Genomic DNA, 23,209 nt, shown 5'->3' with positions numbered 1-23,209 from the left:
CATTCCTTCCATAACTTTCTCATCTTTACACCTAATGTGCTCAAAGTACATCAGTTTGCATCTGTTGATCTCGACTTCAGGGTCTGCTTCTTTCCAGTATTATTTTCCAGGGTGGATAAAAAACAATGATTTAAAAAAATAAAATAAAAAATCAGATTTGTTTGATTTAAATTGGATTTGTTTGAGAAAATGCTTTTTGAGGAAAAAAAGTATCTAAAGATAGTTTTAATTAAGATACACTATAGCTCAAAGATATCTCATCATGGAATAGGGATTATAAATTCTAATTCAGTAGTATGAGACAATATATTCATGTAACGTTTAAGAAAAATTTTGTAAATGAGTTCCAATAGTTCATGGATTAGGGACTCAATTTTATGAGGTTCCAGGAGCTTCTTTATAGATTATTTAGGTTAATCTTTCTATCTACCCAATGGGACTCAGTGCTCAGACTAGAAGATACCATCAGAGATGCTTAATTTTGCAGTTCTCAAACTGTGGATTTGTGTCTCCAGAGATATCAGGCTTGTTAACAGCAAAAACGTTTTAAAATAAACGAATATATAGAGGTGAGAAATAACAGACCTCAACCCTATTGTCCCTCTGCAAATATGTGTACATAGAGTCAATCCCTTACCTCTCTCTAAAAGTGAAAAGTTTCAAAAAGTTCAGTGAAGATTGTTGGGGGTGGAATAGATCTGGACAAGGAGAAGAAGTCTGGAGTTAAATGTGAGAAGGGAGGGACAGGCAGTAGAAACAAAAATGAAAGTGTTTGAGCAGCACATTCCAGAAGTCTTGAGGTCTTTCTGAGTGTAGCCTTCATTGATTTGAGATCTACCATCCCATTCTCTCACTAGAAGGGAAAACCTATAATGGCAGAAAGCCATAAAAGAGACCCAGTTTGGGAATATTTTAATGAAGTTGCTCTACCTGTGGGTAAGACAGGCATGCATGCAAAATGCAAACAGTGCAACAAAGAAATGCAAGGCCCAGTTGCCCGAGTGAAACAACATCACGAGAAGTGTTCCTTCTCAGGAGGGAGCTGCGTTGAAGATGATGAAAGGAACATGTCTGAACATGCAGGATCTTCAGGTTGGTAAACTTTTTTATTTCATAGTTCTTTCTTAAGGACTGCCTGTCTTCCTTCTGGACTATTCTTGAATTCTCATGTTTGAGCAAAAATTATAGTTGTTCCTCTAAGGTAGTATCATTTTAGATGCAGTTGTGATAAAAAATAAACAGCTGAAATAGGCAGATGTTCCTTTTACAATTTCACCTTTAAAGTAGTACTGTGTGTGAGTGAATGCAACAAGTAATACTAAAAGCAGTATGGTAATAATAATTAAATAACTGCATTGACTTACTTTGTTTAGGAGAATCCATCCTCAACATACAGGATTCTGAAGACTATCCACTTTCAAGATCACCATCATTTTCTATAGTTTCAGAGTTATATGCCAATGATAGTGTTTCAGTCCCAATATGTATGTCACACAGCCAGAGTATATCACATGTAGAAAAAGAAAAAGAAATCTCCATCGAGAAACAACCATAGATAAGTTTGTGATAAGAACCTGCAGATTACAAAAAGAGGTAATTGATGAAAAAATTGCCTGATTTGTTTGTGCAACAAACTCTCCTTTCCATGTGATTGAGAAACCCACACTTCATTAACATGGTTCAGTCATTAAGACCAGGATACAGTCCACCCAGGATACAGTACAGATATTGCTGGCAAATTGCTGGATAAAGTGTATGAAAGAGAAATTGAGCAGTGTGCAAAAGGTCTGGAGGGTGAAATTGTTAACCTGAGTCTTGATGGATGGAGCAATTTCCACAATGATCCTGCTCTATGTGCTGGTGTGATGACAGAAGAAGGGAATGTTTTCCTTACAGAAACAATTGATACATCAGGAAATGTGCACACAGCAGAATACTTAAAAGAAGTTGCAGTAAAAGCTATAACAAACTGTGGGAAAAAAAATTCAAATGTCTAGTATGCAGCTTGGTCACAGACAGTGCTGCAAATGTATCCTAGATGAGAAGAAATTGTTTAGAAGAGAGTTGCAAGCTAATAACATACGGTTGCAGTGCTCATTTGATGCACCTCCTAGTCAGTCTTCAGTGTTCCAGAAATAAAGGCTAATGCCGAAATTGCAAAATACTTCCGTAACAACCACTTTGCAGCAGCTACTCTGAAAAAAGCGGGAGGAACCAAGCTAACTGTCCCACAAGACGTGTGATGGAACTCAGTAGTGGACTGTTCTGAGCACTGTATCAAGAACTGGCCTAATCTGATGATCGTTTGTGAACAAAGTCGTGAAAAAATAGATGGCACTGTTACAGCCAGAGTTCTCATCATTGGGTTTAAGAGAAATGTCGAACACACGCTGAGTACTTTGAAGCCTATTTCTGTAGCCTTGCACAAAATGCAGGGAAATAGCTGTTTTATTGCTGATGCTGTTGAAATTTGGAAGGAACCGAGTGAGATCTTAAAAAGAGAAATCTGCAATGACAGAGTTAAATTACAAGCATTAAAAAAACGAATGGGACAAGCACTATCTCCAGCTCATTTTCTTGCAAATATTCTCAATACTCGGTACCAGGGTCAAACTTTAACTGCTGAAGAAGAGGAGTTGGCTATGACATGGACATCCAGCAATCATCCCTCCATAAAGTCAACTATAATAAACTTCAGAGGTAAGGGTGAACCATTCAAGAAATATATGTTTGCTGATGATGTTTTAAAGACAGTCACATCAGTGAATTGGTGAAAGTCACTTAAGCATTTGGATTCAGAGACCGTTGAAGTGATCATCTCACTTTGAACAGCAGTAGCTTCTTCTGCCGGTGCAGAAAGAATATTTTCTTCCTTTGGAGTAATTCATTCCAAATTGAGAAATTGTTTGGGACTTGAAAAAGCAGGAAATGTGGTTTTTCTTTTCCAGTTTATGAACAAACAGGAAAATGATGATGAAGACGACTGAGTTAGCTGCAGAAGCCAATATTTAAAGTTTCTCATGTTGACCTGGCTGATATAGTCGATTTAATTTTTGTTTGTTTTTTATAAAATATTTCATTTAACTATTTTAGTTAAAAACAATTTGAAGAAAAACAAACCTGATTTTAAAGAACTTGAATGTTTAACTAAATTCAAAAATTCATATACTTGTTTTGTTAAAATACTCTGTTTGCTGTTGAAAAAAAAAATCCAGAATATATAACGTTGTTGTTTTAGTTAAATGAAACAATTTCAATGTCTGTTTGGCGATGTTCTCCTAAAAGAGCATGGCAAGAAAATCCTCCAAACATTAATGATTAACCTGTTGAATTGGAGATAGTTCACCTCCCAATGACTTCATAAATATCTGCTTCAGTTACCTTTGGTATATGAAATAACCAAACAATCATTCATTTTGTGATACAACTGTAAAACTAATCTGAAAAGTTTTCATAATAAATCACTTTAAAAATGTATTGTGTGTACCTTCTAAAAATGAAACCTACATCTATCTCTGAGTTGTGAAGAATATGTATTAAGGTCATAACAACCAACAAGTATTCACTTTTATGTAGAAATCCATGATTAAATCGAGTCTTCCTGACTAGTGATTTAATTCAATTTGATTTAAATCATAATTTGATTTAAATCAAATCCATGCTGATTATTTCTAACATAAGCATTAGTCGTTTTTCTGTTCTGGAGATGCACATGAGTCTTCACTGGCATCATAACTTTTAAAATATTTTCTTCTTGTCACCAGCCTTAACTTCCCAGGATTCACATACATAAATTGTGGAAAAAGTTAGGTTTTTCCCAGGTGCACCGTGTACATTTCAAGGGTCCACAGTTTTTTCCACACTTACTTAAGGGAGGCCATAGCTGAATGATCCATCCCTAGGTGTCTTCTGATTTCTTTGGAATAGCCTCGTTGGTTGGCTATATATGATCCCAAATATTTTTAAACTCGTTTATTGCTTCTACAGCTTGTCTATTAATCGTGATATCCACGTGCATTTTTTTAGTCATGTCAATGTACATGCATTTTGTTCTTATCACATTCAGGAATAATTCATATTCCTCACTAACTGTTTTTTACAGACGCCAACATTTGTTACATTGCCTCAGTGATTGTGGCAAAGAGCACTGTGTCATCAGTATATCTGAGGTCTGTTGAGATGCGTTTGCCAGTGGAGATCCCAGCTCCTTTCATTTTGTCAAAAATCTTGCAAGTCTTGTTTCGCATTAAATTATGTGTATATGTTAGATGCTTATAAAATATGCCCTTATTTCACATCACCTTGCCTAATGGAAACTACTTACTGTCACGTACTGCTGTTCACATCATGGTCTGTTGGCAGTGGTAGAGACTTGCGATGAATTCAATGATATGCTTTGGAATCCCCGTGTCTACCAGTGTCCTCCAAAGATGATCATGTTGGGTGATACCGTACACTTTTGAGTAGCCAGTGAAGCACATGATTTATGGGCAATTTGTACACTCTCTGCATTTTTAAATTATGTGGTGGATATTCGTGATTTGGTTACATGTATCTTGACTTTTTCTGAAACCAGCTTCTTGTAGTGGTAGATGTGCTTTCATGCAATCCTGGATTATGTAGAGCAGAACTTTGCTTTTGTGCAATGTGAGGGAGCTGGTACAATAGTTACTACTCTATTAGGTCTCCCTTCTTTGATAAGGACAGAAAAATTCCCTTTGTCCAGTCTTCTGGCCAATTTCTAGTCATCCATACATCATTACAAATTTTTTGCATAAGATCAGTACCACATTCACCAGTTGCTTTTAACAGTTCTGCAGATACTTTATCTATACCAGGTGGTTTCATTTACATAAAACATGTATCATGTACTCTCGCAGGATTGATGGTTCCTGCTCTGGGTCCACGCTTTTCTGTTTTCCTGAATTATGAATGACACTGGTGAGGCATACAGGTTGTCACAGTAACCTCTCCACCTGCTTTTAATATCATCCCCCTTAGTGAGGAGTCTGTTGTAATCTTTTTATTATGTTTGATTGCGGACAAAGCCTATTTGTAAGAAGTCTGACCACTGTGAAGTTTTGTAGTATTACTCTGTTTATAATTGGTTCTCCATACCTTTTATTTATATAATATTTATATATATATATTAGGGCTGTTGATTAATCACAGTTTATTAATTGCCATTAATCGCACTATTATACAACAGAATACCAATTGAAATTAATTAAATATTTTTTGATGTTTTCCTATATTTTCAAGTATATTGATTTCTATTGCAGCACAGAAGACAAAGTACAGTGCTCACTTTATATTATTTTTGATTACAGATATTTGCACTGTTAAAATGATAAAAAACGAAATAGTTTTTTTCAAGTCACCTCATAAAAGTACTGTAGTGCAATCTCTTTATCAGGAAAGTGTGACTTACAAATGTAGATTATTTTTGTTACATAACTGCACTCAAAACAAAACAATGAAAAACTTCAGAGCCTACAAGTCCTTCAGTCCTACTTCTTGTTCAGGCAATCGCTAAGATATGTCTTTGTTCATTTATGGGAAATACTGCTTCTTGCTTCTTATTTACAATGTCACCTGAAAGTGAGAACAGGCATTCGCATGGCACTTTTGTAGCCGGTATTGCAAAGTATTTACATCCCAGATATGCTAAACATTCGTATGCTGCTTCATGCTGCAGCCACCATTCCACAGGACATGCTTTCATGCTGGTGGCATCTGACTCAGATGATGAAAATGAACATGCATTGGTCCGTTCTGCTTTGGATCATTATCGAGCACAACTTATCAGCATGGACGTGTGTCCTCTGGAATGGTGTTTGACGCATGAAGGCATATATGAATCTTTAGCACATGTGGCATGTAAATGCCTAGCGATGCTGGCTACAACAGTGCCACGAGAACGCCTGTTCTCACTTTCAGGTGACATTGTAAACAAGAAACAGGCAGCATTATCTCCTGCAAATGTAAACAAACTTGTTTGTCTGAGCGACTTGCTGAACATGAAGTAGGACTGAGTTAGTTTTCATATAGGATATACCTGTACCTATTATCCTAGTCATATTCCTTCTTCGGAAGTCCCTTCATTTCAACATTTCTTATTTCTCCCCTTACTGGACCTGAATTTGATCACTTACACTGATTTAACTAAAAATCATAATTGGTCCTTCTTTATCAGCTTTGAATGGCGTAGTAATGCACTCGCAGAGCAGCGGGGCCACTGGACAATGGAGATGCCAAAGGAGCATTCAAGGACAATAAGGCCATTGTGGAGAAACTAAATGAATTCTTTGCTTCGGTCTTCACAGCTGAGTATGTGGGAGATTTCAGCACCTGAGCCATTCTTTTTAGGTGACAAATCCTGAGGAACTATCTCAGACTGAGGTGTCATTAGAGAAGGTTTTGGAACAAATAGATAAATTAAACAGTAATAAGTCACCAGGACCAGATGGTATTCACCAAAGAGTTCTGAAGGAACTCAAATGTGAAATTGCAGAACTACTAACTGAAGTCTGTAACCTATCATTTAAATCGGCTTCTGTACCAGATAACTGGAGGACAGCTAATGTGATGCCAGTTCTTAAAAAGGGATCCAGAGGTGATCCCAGCAATTACAGGCCAGTAAGTCTGATTTCAGTACCAGAGAAATTGGTTAAAAATATAGTAAGGAACAGAATTGTCAGAGACACAGATGAGAACAATTTGTTGGGGAAGTGTCAACATGGTTTTTGTAAAGGGAAATCATGCCTCACCAATCTACTAGAATTCTTTGAGGAGATCAACAAGCCTGTGAACAAGGGGGATCCAGTGAATATAGTGTACTTAGATTTTCGGAAAGCCTTTGTCAAGGTCCCTCACCAAAGTCTCTTACGTAAATTAAGTTGTCATGGGATAAGAGGGAAGATCCTTTCATGGATTGGTAACTTGTTAAAAGATAAACCAAGGGTAGGAATAAACAGTCAGTTTTCAGAATGGAGAGGGGTAAATAATGGTGTCTCCCAGAGGTCTGTACTGGGGCCAGTCCTAATCAACATATTCATAAATGAGCTGGAAAAAGAGGTATACTGTGAGGTGGCAAAATTTGCAGATGATACAAAACTACTTAAGATAATTAAGTCCCAGGCAGACTGCAAAGAAGTACAAAGGGATCTCACAAAACTGGGTGACTGGGCAACAAAATGGCAGATGAAATTTAATGTTGAGAAATGCAAAGTAAGGCACATTGGAAAACATAAATCCCAACTATACATATAAAATGATAGGGGTCTAAATTAGCTGTTACTACTCAAGAAAGAGATCTTGGAGTTATTGTGGAGAGTTCTCTGAAAACATCCACTCAGTGTGCAGCGGCAGTCAAAAAAGTGAACAGAATGTTGGGAATAATTAAGAAAGGAATAGATAATAACACAGAAAATATATTATTGCCTCTATAAATCAATGGTACACCCACATCTTGAATCCTGTGTGCAGGTGTGGTCGCCCCATTTCAAAAAAGATATATTGGAATAGGAAAAGATTCAGAAAAGGGCAACAAAATAATTAGGGGTATGAAACATCTTATTTACTCCTTTCTCATAACACAAGAACTAGGTGTCACAAAATGAAATTAACAGGCAGCAGGTTAAAAACAAAGGGAAGTATTTTTTACACAATGCACAGTAATGCTGTGGAACTCCTTGCCAGAGGATGTTGTGAAGGCCAAGACTATAAGAGGGTTCAAAAAAGACCTAGATAAGTTCATGGAGGATAGGTCCATCAATGGCTATTTGCCAGAATGGGCAGGGATGGTGTCCTTAGCCTCTGGTTGCCAGAAGCTGGGAATGGGCGATGGGATGGATCACTGATGTGATGATTACCTGTTCTGTTCATTCTCTCTGGGGCCTGGCATTGGCCATTATTGGAAGACAGGATACTGGGCTAGATGAACCTTTGGTCTGACCCAGTATGGCTGGTGTTCTGTTCTGTATGGAGAAGTCCGTAGAAATTTTTTTTTGAACATTTAAACTCTGTCGTACGTGGTAACTTATGTATTGATCAGTTGAGTCAGTTTTTTGTTTTTTATTGCTTTCCTAATTTAATTTATGCATCTAGTAAACTTTGTAGACATGAAATATTAGAATCTTTTTCATTATCACATGAAGGACAGTAGTGAGGGTAGATGTTGCTTGGGTGTTTTTCATGTGTGGCTGTGTAAGAGGGAAATTCCAGTATTTTCTGATGCTATTGCTAATTCTTGGAAATGAATTTTAAAGTTAAAAATTGATAATCTGAAACCGGCTGCTGTACTGAAAGATCCAGTTAGTTGTGTGTGTGGTGTGAGGTTTTTATTTCCTCTCTCTGTGGTATATTATTTTCAGATACTCTCAAGTTTATAGCTGTAATGGCTTTTCAAAAATATAATCCTAATACAACTATTGTAGATTTTTAAGAAACTAAAGTATCTATTATTTGGACACTTACAATTTATTTGAAAAATGTTTAGCCTCATTTTAATTGGAAATAGACCTCGTTTATAGTAGAAACAACGTTTAATGCTTATTTTGCTTATAAGGAACTTAGAAAGTTTAATTTTTCATGTTAGTTTAACGTGGTGGACAGAAGAAACATTAGTCCTTGCTAAGCTTTCATTGTAATCGGGTAAAACAGATTTGTAAGAGTGTTAAGTTTGGCAAACTCAAAATGGCAGTTAGTTTGAAGTGCTTCTTATGGACACACGACTAAGTCATATTAGATAAATGTACTTAGTCTAGAAAATTAGGAAAATGACAACTTTCTGTGACAAAAGAAACTCAAAAGCATGGTGAAAAGTAGGCTTTTTGGGGACTTACAGTTCAGGAAACTGGAAATAACTTCTTTATATTTAAGCCACTGGTTAACATCCTGGCCAGGTAAGTAGTGAGAAAGTTGCTACCGTTTAGCGGCTTCATGGGGAAATGAATTGGTGGTTTGTCCATTTCTAAAACCCACGATTACACTTAGGGCTAATAGTCATCTTTATTCGGAGCCTTGGCAGAGAAGCCAAGACTAAAAGTGGGCAACTGAGTTGTAGTCGTTCTATGGCAATGCTGAGACATTTCAGTACGGCACTAAATAAGCTTGCACTAGTGCTGTACCAGTCTGTGAATATATAGGATTTATTTGTTCAGCTTTCCTTAGTGCTTCATTTGCGTGAAAAATTTGAAAACAAAAGTATACTTATTTGTTGCTGACTTAGAAAAAGTCTGGGAGATACAATTTACAATTTAGCACTATTATTTAGTATCATAAATGTCTGTGGTTCAAGTGGGTAACTGAAAGACAGATTTCATGACCTGAAAAGTTTATTATCTAAAATAAATGATTAAAACCTGGGAGGAAGGGAGGACAAGAATAATGGCAACAAGATAATGTGTTTGCTTTGGTTTGTAAGTATTATTGGGGGCTTAGAATATTTTTTGCAGTGCATGTATGAATTTGTTTTTCTGTTGGGAAGACTAAAGTTTGTAATCTTCATGGAAAAATGTATTTTGAGAAGATGAAGGCTAGAATAGTTATCCTTCCACTATATTTTAATCTAAAAATGTTTAACATTAAATGAACACCATGAATTTGAAATCTACCAAGTTCTAAAAAAAGAATTAAAAGTAGTTTGTTACTATCCCAATATCTGAATCCCCTGTTGATTTTTGTGTTATGATCATTTTCCTATGTTAAAAATATTTTTCAATCCTTTTTTGCTGTGTGAAAGATTTCACAAATAAGGGGGAAACTGACTATGCCAGGGAGATAGTGAAATGTACTTATATGCAAATTGCTGTCAAATACACAAAGAAAACAAACAGGTCTTTGGTTACAGGAATTTTAGAGGTTGCTTGTAACAGTAGTAGATAAAACATTAGACATGATGTTTAAGTTGATGGTATTCCTTTGAATTTAATGTACTTTGATCTCTGAATAGTGGAATTGGCACCAGAGCACTCCTACTCTATCTACCACAGTAATTTTCCTAAGAATTCTTTTGTTTGTGTAACCATCTGTATGGGGCTAATATTTAAAATGAAATTTTTGTATATTCTACAGAAATATCGGTGTCAGGATGAAGATACACCTTCACAGGAGCATAGCTCTTCACACGTTACCAGTGAGGTGACTGGTCCAGAGTTGGTTCATGTATCAGAGAAGAACCTATCACAGATTGAAAATATACATGGATTTGTTTCGCACTGTCACATTTCACCAGTAAAGGTAGGGATTTTTTTAATGTAAACTATTTTAAATAGGTGTTTGAGGCAATGAATTATTGCTTTAACAACTTATGGTATTTTGGAAAATAGGTCTTGTTTGACAAACCTCTTTTTTTTAAGAGATTACAGATGTAGTTGATAAAGGTAACTATGTTGAAGTAGGAAAAGGAGTACTTGTGGCACCTTAGAGACTAACAAATTTATTTGAGCATAAGCTTTTGTGAGCTACAGCTCACTTCATTGGATGCATTCAGTGGAAATATACTTAGACGTTTGTAAGGTGTTTAACTTAGTAACATAACATGCGGAGTGAAAAAATTATTAAAAAACAAAACATCAGTAAACACATGTTAAAAGGATCAAAACTGGCTAACTGACAGATCTCAAAAAGCAGTTGTCATGGGAAAATCATCATTGAATGGGAGGGTTTCTAGTGAGTTTCCCTAGGAATCAGTTCTAGGTCTGATGCTGTTCAATGTTTTTATCAACGTTGTGCAAGTAAATATAAAATCATTGCTCATAAAATTTGTGGGTTGTGCAAAGGTTGGCAGCATGGTTAATAATGCTGAGAAGAGGGCAGTAGCACAGAATGATCTGGATCAATTGCTAAGCAGGGTCCTTTCAAACAAAATGGTATTTTAATACAGTCAAATGCGAAGTTGTATATGTAGGAACAGAGAATGCGGACTGTACCTACAGACTGCGGGAGTAGCATGGAAACTAGTGACTTGAAAAGGATTTAGAGATCATAATGGGCAGGAAACTGAAAATGAGCAGCCATCATGGTGCTGTGGCAAAAAGGACTATTATGCAATCCTTAGATATGAACGGTGAGTAGTCAGTATGAGTAAGGAGGTGATTTTACCTTTTTATATGGCATTGGTGAAACTAGTACTGGAGTACTATGTGTGGTTCAGCTGTCCACATTTTTAAAAGGATGTTGTGAAACTGGTGCAGGGAAGAGGCATAAAAATGTTGCATGTTATCATTCTGATAGGAGCAGTGTCTCTTTAACAGCAAAGTTACTGTGTTTGAACTGTCAAAACTGAATGCATTCAGAACTTTAGATGTACCTTCCTCTTCTAAACAGTTTGAGAATGTACTGTTAGATACGAACATGGCTTGTCTGTGTTACATAATCATACTTCACTCTTTCTTCATAGTGATACTGCAGACGGTCATAAAACCAGTCTCTGTGAAAAGTAGATTTTATTGCACTGTACCATGCATTGCTATAACCTTGAACAAAATATATGGCTCAGTGTAGTGGGCTTTGTGAAGAGCTGAGACATGCAAGATACATTTAGTTGTCTAAGTAGAGTGGAGGCTTTTTTTCTGTGAAGAAGCATATCAGTTTCATAGGAGGAAGAGCAGCCTTGTCAGCTTACCCAGGTGGGTTTTTTTTTGCTTAACAAGGAGCAGTTTATCTTAGTTACAAAGAGAGATATGGATAACCTAATCTGAGTCATAGCAGTCATCTTAGAAAAAACATATGAAAGGGGAAATTTAGGAAAATCCAAGTACAAAATTTGGTTTAAGAGTTTATTTAATACTGATTAAAAAGTCATCATGTTCCTAATCCACCTAAGTCTTTTTCCATTTTACAAAACCCCGCTGGGTTTAAAAGAAAAAAAATTATGAGAAAATGGCTCTCAATTTTGTGGCAAGTGCAATCTGCTATTGATAAATGTAGCAATGTAGAGAATTTGCTCCTTCAGTGGTCTGACAGCAACAGCTAGTTTAGAAGTTAAAAAAAGAATAATATTTTGTATGTCACTTGCTTCTAAATTAAATGTGACTGCTCAGACAGTCTAACTTTTGATATCTGGAAAGATACTGGAAGAAATTATTAAACCTATAATAGGGTTATATGGAATAGTCCAGCAGATCATGACAAATCAATCAAATTTCCTGGCCTACTGAAGTGTGTGGAAGTTATGGATGTGATGTATCTTGATTTTTTTAATAAGGCTTTTGACGCAGTCCCACGAGACATTCTCATAAGCAAACTAGGGCAATGTGGTCTAGATGAAATTACTAAAAGATGAGTGCACAACTGGTTGAAAGTGTACTCAAGAGTAGTTATTACTCAGTGGTTCTCAACTTATTTATCATTGTGGGATGCAATGATCTTTAAATATTCTAATTGATCTTTAAATATTCATGGTAAATAGGCCCAATGGCCTGTGATGGGATGTTAGATGGGGTGGGATCTGAGTTACTACAGAGAATTCTTTCCTGGGTATCTGGCTGGTGAATCTTGCCCATATGCTCAGGGTTCAGTTGATCACCATATTTGGGGTCGGGAAGGAATTTTCCTCCAGGGCAGATTGGAAGAGGCCCTGGAGGTTTTTCGTCTTCCTCTGTAGCATGGGGCACAGGTCACTTGCTGGAGGATTCTCTGCTCCTTGAAGTCTTTAAACCATGGTTTGAGGACTTCAATAGCTCAGACATAGGTTTATCACAGGAGTGGGTGGGTGAGATTCTGTGGTCTGTATTGTGCAGGAGGTCGGACTAGATAATCATGGTGTTTCCTTCCGACCTTAATATCTATGAATGTGTTACCTGAGCCACAGGTTGAGAACCACAGTGTCTCCCCAAGCCCTCCCACAGACCCCTATGCCCTCCCCCACCCAGAGACCCCTCAACAGAGTGAGGCCAGAAGCGGAGTCCTGGGCACGGGGCTGGTTGGTAGGGCAGCTGGGCGGCAACCCGAACCCGGACCCAGCTGTGAAGGGCTGTGCTGCAGCCCCAACCACAACCTGGAGCCTCTGGCAGCCCCGACCTGGACCTTGTTGTATGGGACCAGGCAGCAGCTCTGACTCTCGACCCTGGACCCCACTGGGCTGGGCAGCCAGGACCCTAGATCCTGCTGCAGTTGACACTTGGGCAGTCTTTAGCATACAGCGGGGCTGCAGCTTTGTGCTAATTGGACTGCATGCGGGCCGTGGGTTGAGGACTATTGTTATTAATAGTTCACTGTCAAACTGGGGGGGGGGGTATGTGTCTAGTGGGGTTCCTCAGGGGTTGGTTCTGAGTCTGGTACTAGTCAATATTTTTATTAATAACTTGCATAATGGAGTGGAGAGTATGCTTATAAAGCTTGTGGATGGCACCAAGTTGGGAGCAGTTGATAGCACTGTGGAGGCCAGGACTAGATTTCAAAATGACCTTAATGTATTAGAGAATTGGTCTGAAATCAAGATGAAATTCAATAAAAACAAGTGCAAAGTGTGACACTTGGAAAGGAAAAATCAAATGCACAAGTACAAAATGGGGAATCAGTAGTACTGCTGAAAAGGATCTGGGGGTTTTAGTGGATCGCAGTTGAATGAGTCAACAATGTGCTGCAGTATGTGAAAAAGGCTAATATCATCGGGTGTGTATTAGCAGAAGTGTTTGTAAGACACAGGACGTAATTGTCCCAACCTACTTAGCACTGGTCAGGCCTCAGCTGGATTGCTGTGTCCAGTTCTGGGTGCAATATTTTAGGAAAGATGTGGACAAATTGGAGAGTCCAGAGGAGAGCAATGAAAATGATAAAAGATTTAGAAAATCTGACCTCGGAGAGCAGGTTTAAAAAAAGTGGGAATGCTTAGTCTTGAGAAAAGAAAACTGAAAGGGGTCATGATTAGTTTTCAAATATGTTAAGGGCTTTGATAAAGAGGACCGTGATCAATTGTTCTTTATGTCCACTGAAGGTAACTAGCCTGTTCTATCGTTTGAAATTTAACTAGAATTTAGCGGTGTAGTATACAGTAGTCTGAGAGGGTTTGGCCCCGAGATGAGCTACGGTAGTGAGGTTGTCATTACAGTAAGGACCCTGCAGGATAAGAACCCCTCCCCCAGCTCCAGCATGCCAGGGGAGAGCAGCCCCAGCCATGCCTGGGGCAGAACGGGGCCGAGCTGCCTGTGGCTGGGCCCGGGACAGTCCACCTGCGCCGCCCCAGCAGGTCCGGGGGGCTGGGCCAGGCCGGGCCGCCCTGGCCAAGGCTGGGCCTGATCCAACGGCACATTGGGCTGTATTAGTAGGACCATTGCCAGCAGATTGAGGGAAGTGATTATTCCCCTATATTCGGCACTGGTGTGGCCACACCTGGAGTACTGCATCCAGTTTTGGTCCCTCCACTACAGGAGGGATGTAGACAAATTGGAGAGAGTCCAGAAGAAGGTAACGAAAATGATTAGGAGGCTGGGGCACATGGCTTATGAGGAGAGTTTGAGGAAACTGGGCTTGTTCAGTCTGCAGAAGAGAAGAGGGGGGATTTGATAGCAGCCTTCAATTACCTGAAGGGGGGTTCCAAAGAGGATGGAGGTCGGCTGTTCTCAGTAGTGGCAGATGACAGAACAAGGAGCAATGGTCTCAAGTTGCAGTGTGGGAGGTTAAGGTTGGATATTAAGAAACACTATTTCAGAAGGAGGGTGGTGAAGCACTGGAATGGGTTACCTAGGGAGGTGGTGGAATCTCCTTCCTGAGAGGTTTTGAAGGTCAGGCTTGACAGAGCCCTGGCTGGGATGATTTAGTTGGGGATTGGTCCTGCTTTGAGCAGAAGGGTTTGGACTAGATGACCTCCTGAGGTCTCTTCCAACCCTAATCTTCTATGATTCTATGGTTCTATGATAAGGCTGGGTGTGGACTGCTCCGCTCCAGCAGGTCCGGGTACTCCATCCGCGGCTGGGTCTGGGTCTGGGTCTGGGCCGCACCTCAGCAAAGTTGGGGCCGGGGAAGGGGCACCCCTCCCCCGGCCGCTCCTTGGCTGCGGCAGGTCCTTGGGCGGGTTCCCTGAGTGCTTGTGCGGTACTAAATAGTCTGCTGCGTGGCTTACAGGTGTCTGCGCACAGCTTAAGGTATCTTAGTGGTATAGGTTTAATTAGTCCTGCCTGAGTGTGGGGGACTGAACAGATGATCTCTTGAGATACCTTCCAGCCTTACATTTCTGAGTCTATGATTTAAGGTGAAACTGAGTGTTCAGTGAAGGAGGTTTAAGGATTCAGAGATCTATTTAATCTCATGTAAGAGTATCCAGTTCAAAAAGAGATCGTTTTACATGATTATTAATGGTTTCAGTGGAGGCTTCCAAATTATAACTTCATAGGGTGTGTCTATACTTCGACATTCCTTATCTGTTTTTCAGCAGCAGAGGTGATGGATGGATCATCCTTTTTATGGCAGAGGGACCTATAGACTTTTTTCCTGTTTCTTGGTACTTGGAGTCACAGCATAATTAGAGGTATCTATTTTGCAGGATAAAGAGGCTAGATATTTGAGAATCTTAGTTTACAAGCAAACCAGTGGTATTCCATGTGGTTGTGACACCCATCGTTTGAACAGCTTGTCAGCTGAGTGTTTGCTTTTGCCCTTGCCATTCATACATGTGTTACATAAGCCTAGTTAACTATCTTAAAAATGTACATTAATTTGACACCAAAAAGAGATGCATTCAAGAATTTTATAAGAATATTCTGAATCTGGACTAGATTTGTGCCCCTGAGTTTCATCTAGCTATAGGCTGCACTCCCAGTTTAATCAGGATTATCCGTTCTTTCAATCAGTGGCCCTGTCTATTCTAGGAAACTTCTTGATGTGAACTCTTGGTTAGCATAGGAGAGCTACTTTTTTCTCCCATTTCACTAACCTCCTTTGTGCTAACTATGCATGTCATGTGTCCAGCCTCTTCTGCATCCTGCAAGAATGAGACCTTTCATCAGGGAACATTTCAAAAATTATCTACCCAAATTAACACCTGTGAGTCAAACAGATGTAAATGAAGAGCAAAACAATCCCAGATTTGTCACTATAAAGTTGCATCAAGAACCATATTCACACTAAATATGATAAAAATGACTCTCATCATAGAGAATATGTATTTCAGATATTGTTTGGAGTAGAGAACTCAATGTGAGTGTTGGGTCATGTGTGTTTGCTTAATTTGAAATAGTTCTGCTAAGAACGTAAGAATGGCCATACTGGGTCAGACCAAAGGTCCATCCAGCCCAGTATTCTGTCTACCGACAGTGGCCAATGCCAGGTGCCCCAGAGGGAGTGAACCTAACAAGTAATGATCTAGTGATCTCTCTCCTGCCATCCATCTCCACCCTCTGACAGAGGCTAGGGACACCATTCCTTACCCATCCTGGCTAATAGCCATATTAAAGTTTCTTAAGTCTGGAGCAGCTGGTGACATGGTGCTGGCTCTGCCTATTTACAGGTGAGAAAAGATGGGAAGGGAGATGAAATGAAGAGCAAAAGGAAGCAGCATGCTTAAAAGATCAAACTCATCTCTTTAAAGATCTAGTGACAGAGGATGTGGAAAAAGCTAATGTACTCAATGCTTTTTTTGCCTCTGTCTTCACGAACAAGGTCAGCTCCCAGACTACTGGGCAGCATAGCCTGGGGAGGAGGTGACCAGCCTCTGTGGAGAAAGAAGTGGTTCGGGTCTATTTAGAAAATCCAGACGAGCACAAGTCCATGGGGCTGGATGCGTTGCATCCGAGAGTGCTAAAGGAGTTGGTGGTCCGGTTTTGTTCAATATCTTCATAAATGATGTGGAGGATGGTGTGGATTGCACCTTCAGCAAGTTTGCAGATGACACTAAACTGGGAGGAGAGGTAGATACGCTGGAGGGTAGGGATAGGATACAGAGGGCCCTAGACAAATTGGAGGATTGGGCCAAAAGAAATCTGATGAGGTTCAACAAGGACAAGTGCAGAGTCCTGCATTTAGGACGGAAGAATCCCATGCACCGCTACAGACTACGGACCGAATGGCTAGGCAGCAGTTCTGCAGGAAAGGACCTAGGGGTTACAGTGGACGAAAAGCTGGATATGAGTCAACAGTGTGTCCTTGTTGCCAAGAAGGCTAACGGCATTTTGGGCTGTATAAGTAGGAACATTGCCAGCAGATCAAGGGATGTGATCATTCCCCTCTGTTCGGCCTCATCTGGAGTACTGTGTCCAGTTTTGGGCCCCACACTACAAGAAGGATGTGGAAAAATTGGAAAGAGTCCAGCGGAGGGCAACAAAAATGATTAGGGGTCTGGAGCACATGATTCATGAGGAAAGGCTGAAGGAACTGGGATGATTTAGTCTGCAGAAGAGAAGAATGAGGGGGGATCTGACAGCTGCTTTCAACTACCTGTCAGGGGGTTCCAAAGAGGATGGATCTAGACTGTTCTTAGTGGTAGCAGATGACAGAACGAGGAGTAATGGTCTCAAGTTGCAGTGGGGGAGGTTTAGGTTGGATATTAGGAAAAACTTTTTCACTAGGAGGGTGGTGAAACACTGGAATGCGTTACCTAGGGAGGTGGTGGAATCTCCTTCCTGAGATATTTTTAAGGTCAGGCTTGACAAAGCCCTAGCTGGGATGATTTAGTGGGGGATTGGTCCTGCTTTGAGCGGGGGTTGGACTAGATGACCTCCTGAGGTCCCTTCCATCCCTGATATTCTATGATTCTATGATTATAAAGACAGCTGAAAATATGGAAAAATATTGTAATTATTACCTGGAAAAGTAAGCAATTGCTGTAGTTGTCCCATGGAAGTTATACAATTAGAAATGGAGGAGAAATGAGCTGTGTGATCACAAACAGGAGAGGAGATAATCCTGTGAGACAGTATTTCTACTAATATTACTCCTGTGGGAAATCTGTGTCACTGCAGCGCAGCAGAAAAATGCTCTCCCCCCATAGAGTCTCTTTGCTTCCTTGCAGGAAATGGTTTCTGAGGGGAAGCAAAGAGAAACTGCACCAGTGCTCACTCACTCACCCCTCCCTGGCAGCTCAGACATATCTGTTTGGGCAGTGGGGGAAGAGATATATTACTGGGGGAGGGGGAGTCTGTGGATGCACCAGCATGCACCACTAATGCCCTGGGGCGTTAGTCCCAGCTGGGGTGGGAGAGGAGGATGGAGATAGATTTCCCCCTCCTCCTTCCCTGCACAGAGCAGCCAGGGCTGACTCAGATCAACCCCCAGAAACTTGCCCTAGCTGCAGGAAGCTTTGCACCGTGGGGAGGGGTCTGGGTGCGGGGGTGGGGGGGAGTCTTCTGGGGGGTGGGGGGGAGGGGGTTGTGTGCAGGGGCATCTGGATTGGGCGGACAGGTGTAGCAGCTCCCTGCACAGTGACCCCCCCACATCAGGAGCCCGCCACACCCAGAACCCCCCACCGAGCCCCCCTGACCTCCTACCTCACCAAGCCTCACCCCCTGGATCAGGAGTCCCCCCTCCCCCCACTGAGCCCCAACCTTGAGACGTCAATTAGTCCAGTCCCCTGCACTCATGGTGGACTACATAATGTAAGTTGTAGTCTGAAATTCATTTGAAATGTAGGAAAATCTGAGATGGAGGAGAAGTTAGTATAAGGAGCACATACTGTCTTAGGTGAGCATTTTCAGTACATCTGTAGGGAACTTTGTGAAATTTTGAGGTGTGCTAAATTTGTACCACAGGCTCTGCTCTTCAAATATATGCTAGCATTTAGTTAAAGTGAGTTCCCATTTCTTTTTGGAAGATTTTTATGCTAGGGAATTTAGGTAAGCATGGATGGAATGAGATGGGTGGCTGTCGCGTGTTCTGGGCACCAGTTCGTAACATCTGTTTTTGACTGTCATTCAGCATTACAGGCATGGGAGCCAATTACAGTAGAATCTCAGAGTTTTGAACACCTCGAGAATGGAGGTTATTCGTAACTATGAAATGTTCGTAACTCTGAACAAAACGTTATGATTGTTCTTTCAAAAGTTTACAACTGAACATTGAATTAATACAACTTCGAAACTTTACTATGCAGAAGAAAAATGCTGTTTTTAAGCATCTTAATTTAAATGAAACAAGCACGGAAACACTTTCCTTAAATTGTCAAATCTTATATAAACTTTCCCTTTATTTTTTAGTAGTTTCATTTAGCACATGTATTTGCGTTTTTTTTATTTTTCCGTCTTGTCTCTGCTGCTGCCTGATTGCGTACTTCCTGTTCCAAATGAGGTGTTGACCGGTCAGTTCGTAACTTCGGTGTTCTATTGTACTGAATAGTGATTTTCAACATGTTTTGGTTACCTGTGCTCCCAACTCTGTTGCTTTGTTTTTTCTCTGCTTCTTCAGAGGCAGATTGAGCAGCATCCAGTTTCTTTATAGCTAAAACAATAGAGAAAAGCTTCAGAAATAGCAAAAAAAATAAAATAAAATAAAAAAAATCCCCTAGATAAAATTCCACTGATTCCAATCATTAAGGGTTCAGTTTGCTTTATATGCAGTCATACTGTTGAAAGAGTGAGCACTGATTATTATCCCTGTGCTGGGATGGACTCCTCTGCATCTGAGGAAAAGAAGGCCATCTTGTCAGATCCTCAGCTTGGGCACCAATCAGTCCTTGTAACAGAACACCCAAGCATGGACCCAACTGTTCTGGTAGCAAGAATGGCTTCAGCTGGGTCAACATGCTCCATCCCCCTTCATCCCCCTCTGCTGAGATATGATGATTGAGAAGGTATGTGTGGATGGGCATACTTCACACAAGGTGAACTGCTGTCAGTTCTCAAAACCTCCACTGTCCATTTGTTTGCCAGATTCTTCAATTTGGGTATAGTGGCAATGGTTTTAAAAACAATTACTACAAAGAAACCTAAAAGGAAGGCCAGAAGGGGGAGATCCTGAAAGGGAGTTAGGAGCCTTTTAATAGGAGTTTTGCAGCTAACTGCCTTTCTGTGTCTTTGAAAACCTCTTTCAAACATGGATAATGAAGACTTACAATTCTGTGAGGCCAACTTCTCTTCTTTGAGGGAAGCTGGAAGAACACTTGAGTTTCCTGAGGTCAGGGAGAACCTCATAGCACCCTTGAGCTCTTCACAAGTTTTAGCTCTGAAGGCCAATTCTTCCTGTAGTAGAGAGCTGGTGTCTTTCATCTCAGTGGCCAAAAGACCTTATTGCTTGAATGAATTACAGAGGTCCAAGGAGGAGAGAGGGTACATTAGACACTATTTAACAAGGTGCATACATGTAATGCAGATGTCCCTTGCTTTTCGAAAAAACTTATCTGGGTTACAGGAGAAGCACTGGAGGAAATAGGAGTATCTGCAAAGCAATGGCAGGAAGGAGAGAAAAATTAACTAGAAAACATTTCTATACTTTTTTCTTTGCAAAATCTTTTTCTTTGTGGTGGTAGCTATTCAAACTATTGTAATTAATATGGTGGAAAAATACTGAAATAATCCCTACTTCCCAAGAAAGAAAAATAACTTGAATATGGGTTGTCAAAGCAGGAGCTGCGGAGTTGCAAGCACCCTTCCTTCTTTATGGCTTGATGGGAGGAGAGTCCTGAAACATTTCTCTTGTAGAAATATTGAAAATACTGAAAACTGCTAGGGTAGAAAAATTGATTAGAGTAATTTGACTTCAATGTAATTGATGTCAATGCATTTTCAGAGAGCTCAGCCACTAGGTGGTGTTGCTACAACAGAGGATGTCTGCATCCCTTATTATAACAGCTACATGAACTGCATGAATTAAGATTAGCTCTTTTCAGTAAATTGGAAAGTGAATGTATTTATTTTAATTTAAAAAAGGAAGTATAAGCAGCAACAATTAGCTATTCCCAGACCTCCCACAGCGGGCAGCTCTCCTCGGCACTGGTCCCGCCGGCACCACGGATGGACCCAGTACAGGTGGCGCGTTCCACTCTGGTGCCGACAAGAATGTCGGCATTGAGCCTGACGATGATCCCTGCAGCAGACGCGGAACCTCTGCAGGGTGCCTGTAAACAGCCATTGGCGCCCGCTAAGGCAAAATTGCTGCAGACATTGGCTCATGCTCCATGACCCACAGCACTGCAGCCCATGGAGCAGCAACAGTTTTAAATCAGGCTGATATCTCCGTGGCCCCAGAACCTGACTCTCCTAGGCAACGAGCGTTCACTCTTTGAACAGTCGGTCTCACCAACCAACCTGGCCGCCCTCACTGAGAGTGAGAATGACATGCAGCAGCAGGCAGAGTTTTCCCTGCCTAAATTTCCACCCGCACCAGAACCATACCCATTTCAAGGCATGACACCTCACAAGAACCAGCCTCAGTTTCCCTACTTTGTCCCCCCATGGACGGGACCCCACTTTTCCTACCCTATGCATTGGCCTCAGTGGTACCCTTGGTCGGCCCCTCCTGCCACTCCTTCTCTCGGACCCTCCACCAGCCACAAGTCTGCTCTGCACCTCTATCTCCAGCTACATCTAGAGTTCCTGAACCCCCCCTTGAAGATGTGGGTTATGAACCTTTCCCTGAATCACCTGTTCCAAACTCCCCATCAGCTGCAGATGAAGCTCTCCACCTCCACAGAACGTGGATGATTTTAAGCAGTTCCAGGAACTTTTCAAGAGGATGGCACTCAGCCAGGACATTCCATTAAAGGAACTGCAGGAGACACAATACAGACTCCTCAAAAGCCTCCAACCATCTGCTCCCTCAAAGATCGCACTACCCATAAACGAAGCCCTCTTGGAACCTGCTGACACTCTATAGCAGACCCCTGCCTCCAACCCACCGACATGTAAAAAGGCTGAACGTAAATATTATGTACCTGTAAGGACGTAGAATTCTTATTTTCCCATCCACAACCCAACTCTTTGGTGGTGGTTGCAGCGATGCACAGAACAAAACAGCCACAATACTGGACCACTCCACAAGACAAGGACTCAAACAGCTTGACCTTCTGGGCTGCAAGGTTTATACCTCCTCCACTCTGCAGTTCAGAATTGCTAATTACTCCGCCCTCTTTGCAAGCTACGACTATGAAAACTACAATAAGCTATTTGACTTTACTGCCCCTATCCTAGAGGACAGAAGAGCGGACTTTAAATCAGTCCTTGTCGAAGGTCAGTTGGTGTCTAGGATGGTGCCACAAGCATTCCTGGACATGGCAGACACAGCAGCCCGCACTACTGCCACCACAGTGGTGATGCGCAGGTCTTCCTGACTGTCTGCATCCAGTATCGCTGAAGATCTGCAGACCAAAGTGGAAGACCTTCCCTTTGATAAAGAGAAACCTTTTTCAAAAAAAAAAAAAAAAAAAAAGTCCTTGACACCGTGAAAGACTCTAGGGCCACTCTATGCACACTGAGGATATACCTGTCCCTCCCCAGGAGACAATGGTATCAACCTTATCAGAGGTCCCACACACAACAATATCACCGGCCTCAGTCCAGACCATGTGATATTAGGAGGAACCGCAACAGACGTCCCAGGCGCAAGCAAAATCATGCGCAACCAACTACATCCCACACATCAGGAAACAAACAATTCTGAAGCATTGGTCAGAGGTCTGTGTGACCATCCCTCGGCACCACCGCCTATTTCCCCATTTGGTCACTGCCTTCAGGTTTTCCACCATGTCTGGCAACAGGTCACACAGGACTGATGGGTCCTGGACATAGTACAGTCAGGCTACTCCATCCTTTTCATATCATGCCCGCCCACCCTTCCCAGTCCCTCTTCAGGGACCACTTTCACGAGCATCTACTTCAAGCAGAAGTGGCTCATCTTCTACAGCTAGGTGCAGTGGAATCGGTATTGGCACATCGGGGAAAAGGGTTTTACTCTCGCTATTTTCTGACCTAGAAGAAGGGCGGAGGATGACGACCTATACTAGACCTATGCAGACTGAACAAATTCGTACGTGTACAGAAATTCAAAGTGGTCACATGGGGCAGAATAATACCCGCACTGGAACAGGGGGACTGGTTCACAGCCCTTGACCTACAGGATGCCTATTTTCACATATCCATTCACCCAGCACACAGACGCTTCCTGCGATTCACACTCGGACATGACCAATTTCAATACAGAGTGCTATCATTCAGACTCTCCACAGCACCGAGAGTGTTCTCCAAGACTTTAGCAGTAGTGTGGTGGCCCACCTATGCAAACACAGAATTGTACTTTTCCCCTACCTAGACAACTGCCTTATCAAAGGCGGTTCATATGACGA

General features: G+C 41.1%; 1 protein-coding gene across 14 annotated transcripts in view; it reads left to right on the top strand.

Annotated features, from left to right (window-relative positions):
- Nucleotides 1-23,209, top strand: part of DLG1 (discs large MAGUK scaffold protein 1) — a 427,573-nt gene that overhangs the window by 90,573 nt on the left and 313,791 nt on the right. For all 14 annotated transcript variants that reach the window (XM_084638865.1, XM_084638863.1, XM_084638875.1 and 11 more), the window contains exon 4: nucleotides 10,078-10,242. In XM_084638865.1, the coding sequence (XP_084494991.1) occupies nucleotides 10,078-10,242 (165 nt within the window). The remainder of the gene's footprint in view (nucleotides 1-10,077; nucleotides 10,243-23,209) is intronic.

Source organism: Lepidochelys olivacea (assembly GCF_965140295.1).
Source record: "Lepidochelys olivacea isolate rLepOli2 genome assembly, chromosome: 9".
In the NCBI taxonomy this organism is placed as follows: Eukaryota; Metazoa; Chordata; order Testudines; family Cheloniidae; genus Lepidochelys; species Lepidochelys olivacea.
This window is presented reverse-complemented; position numbering and strand designations above follow the sequence as displayed.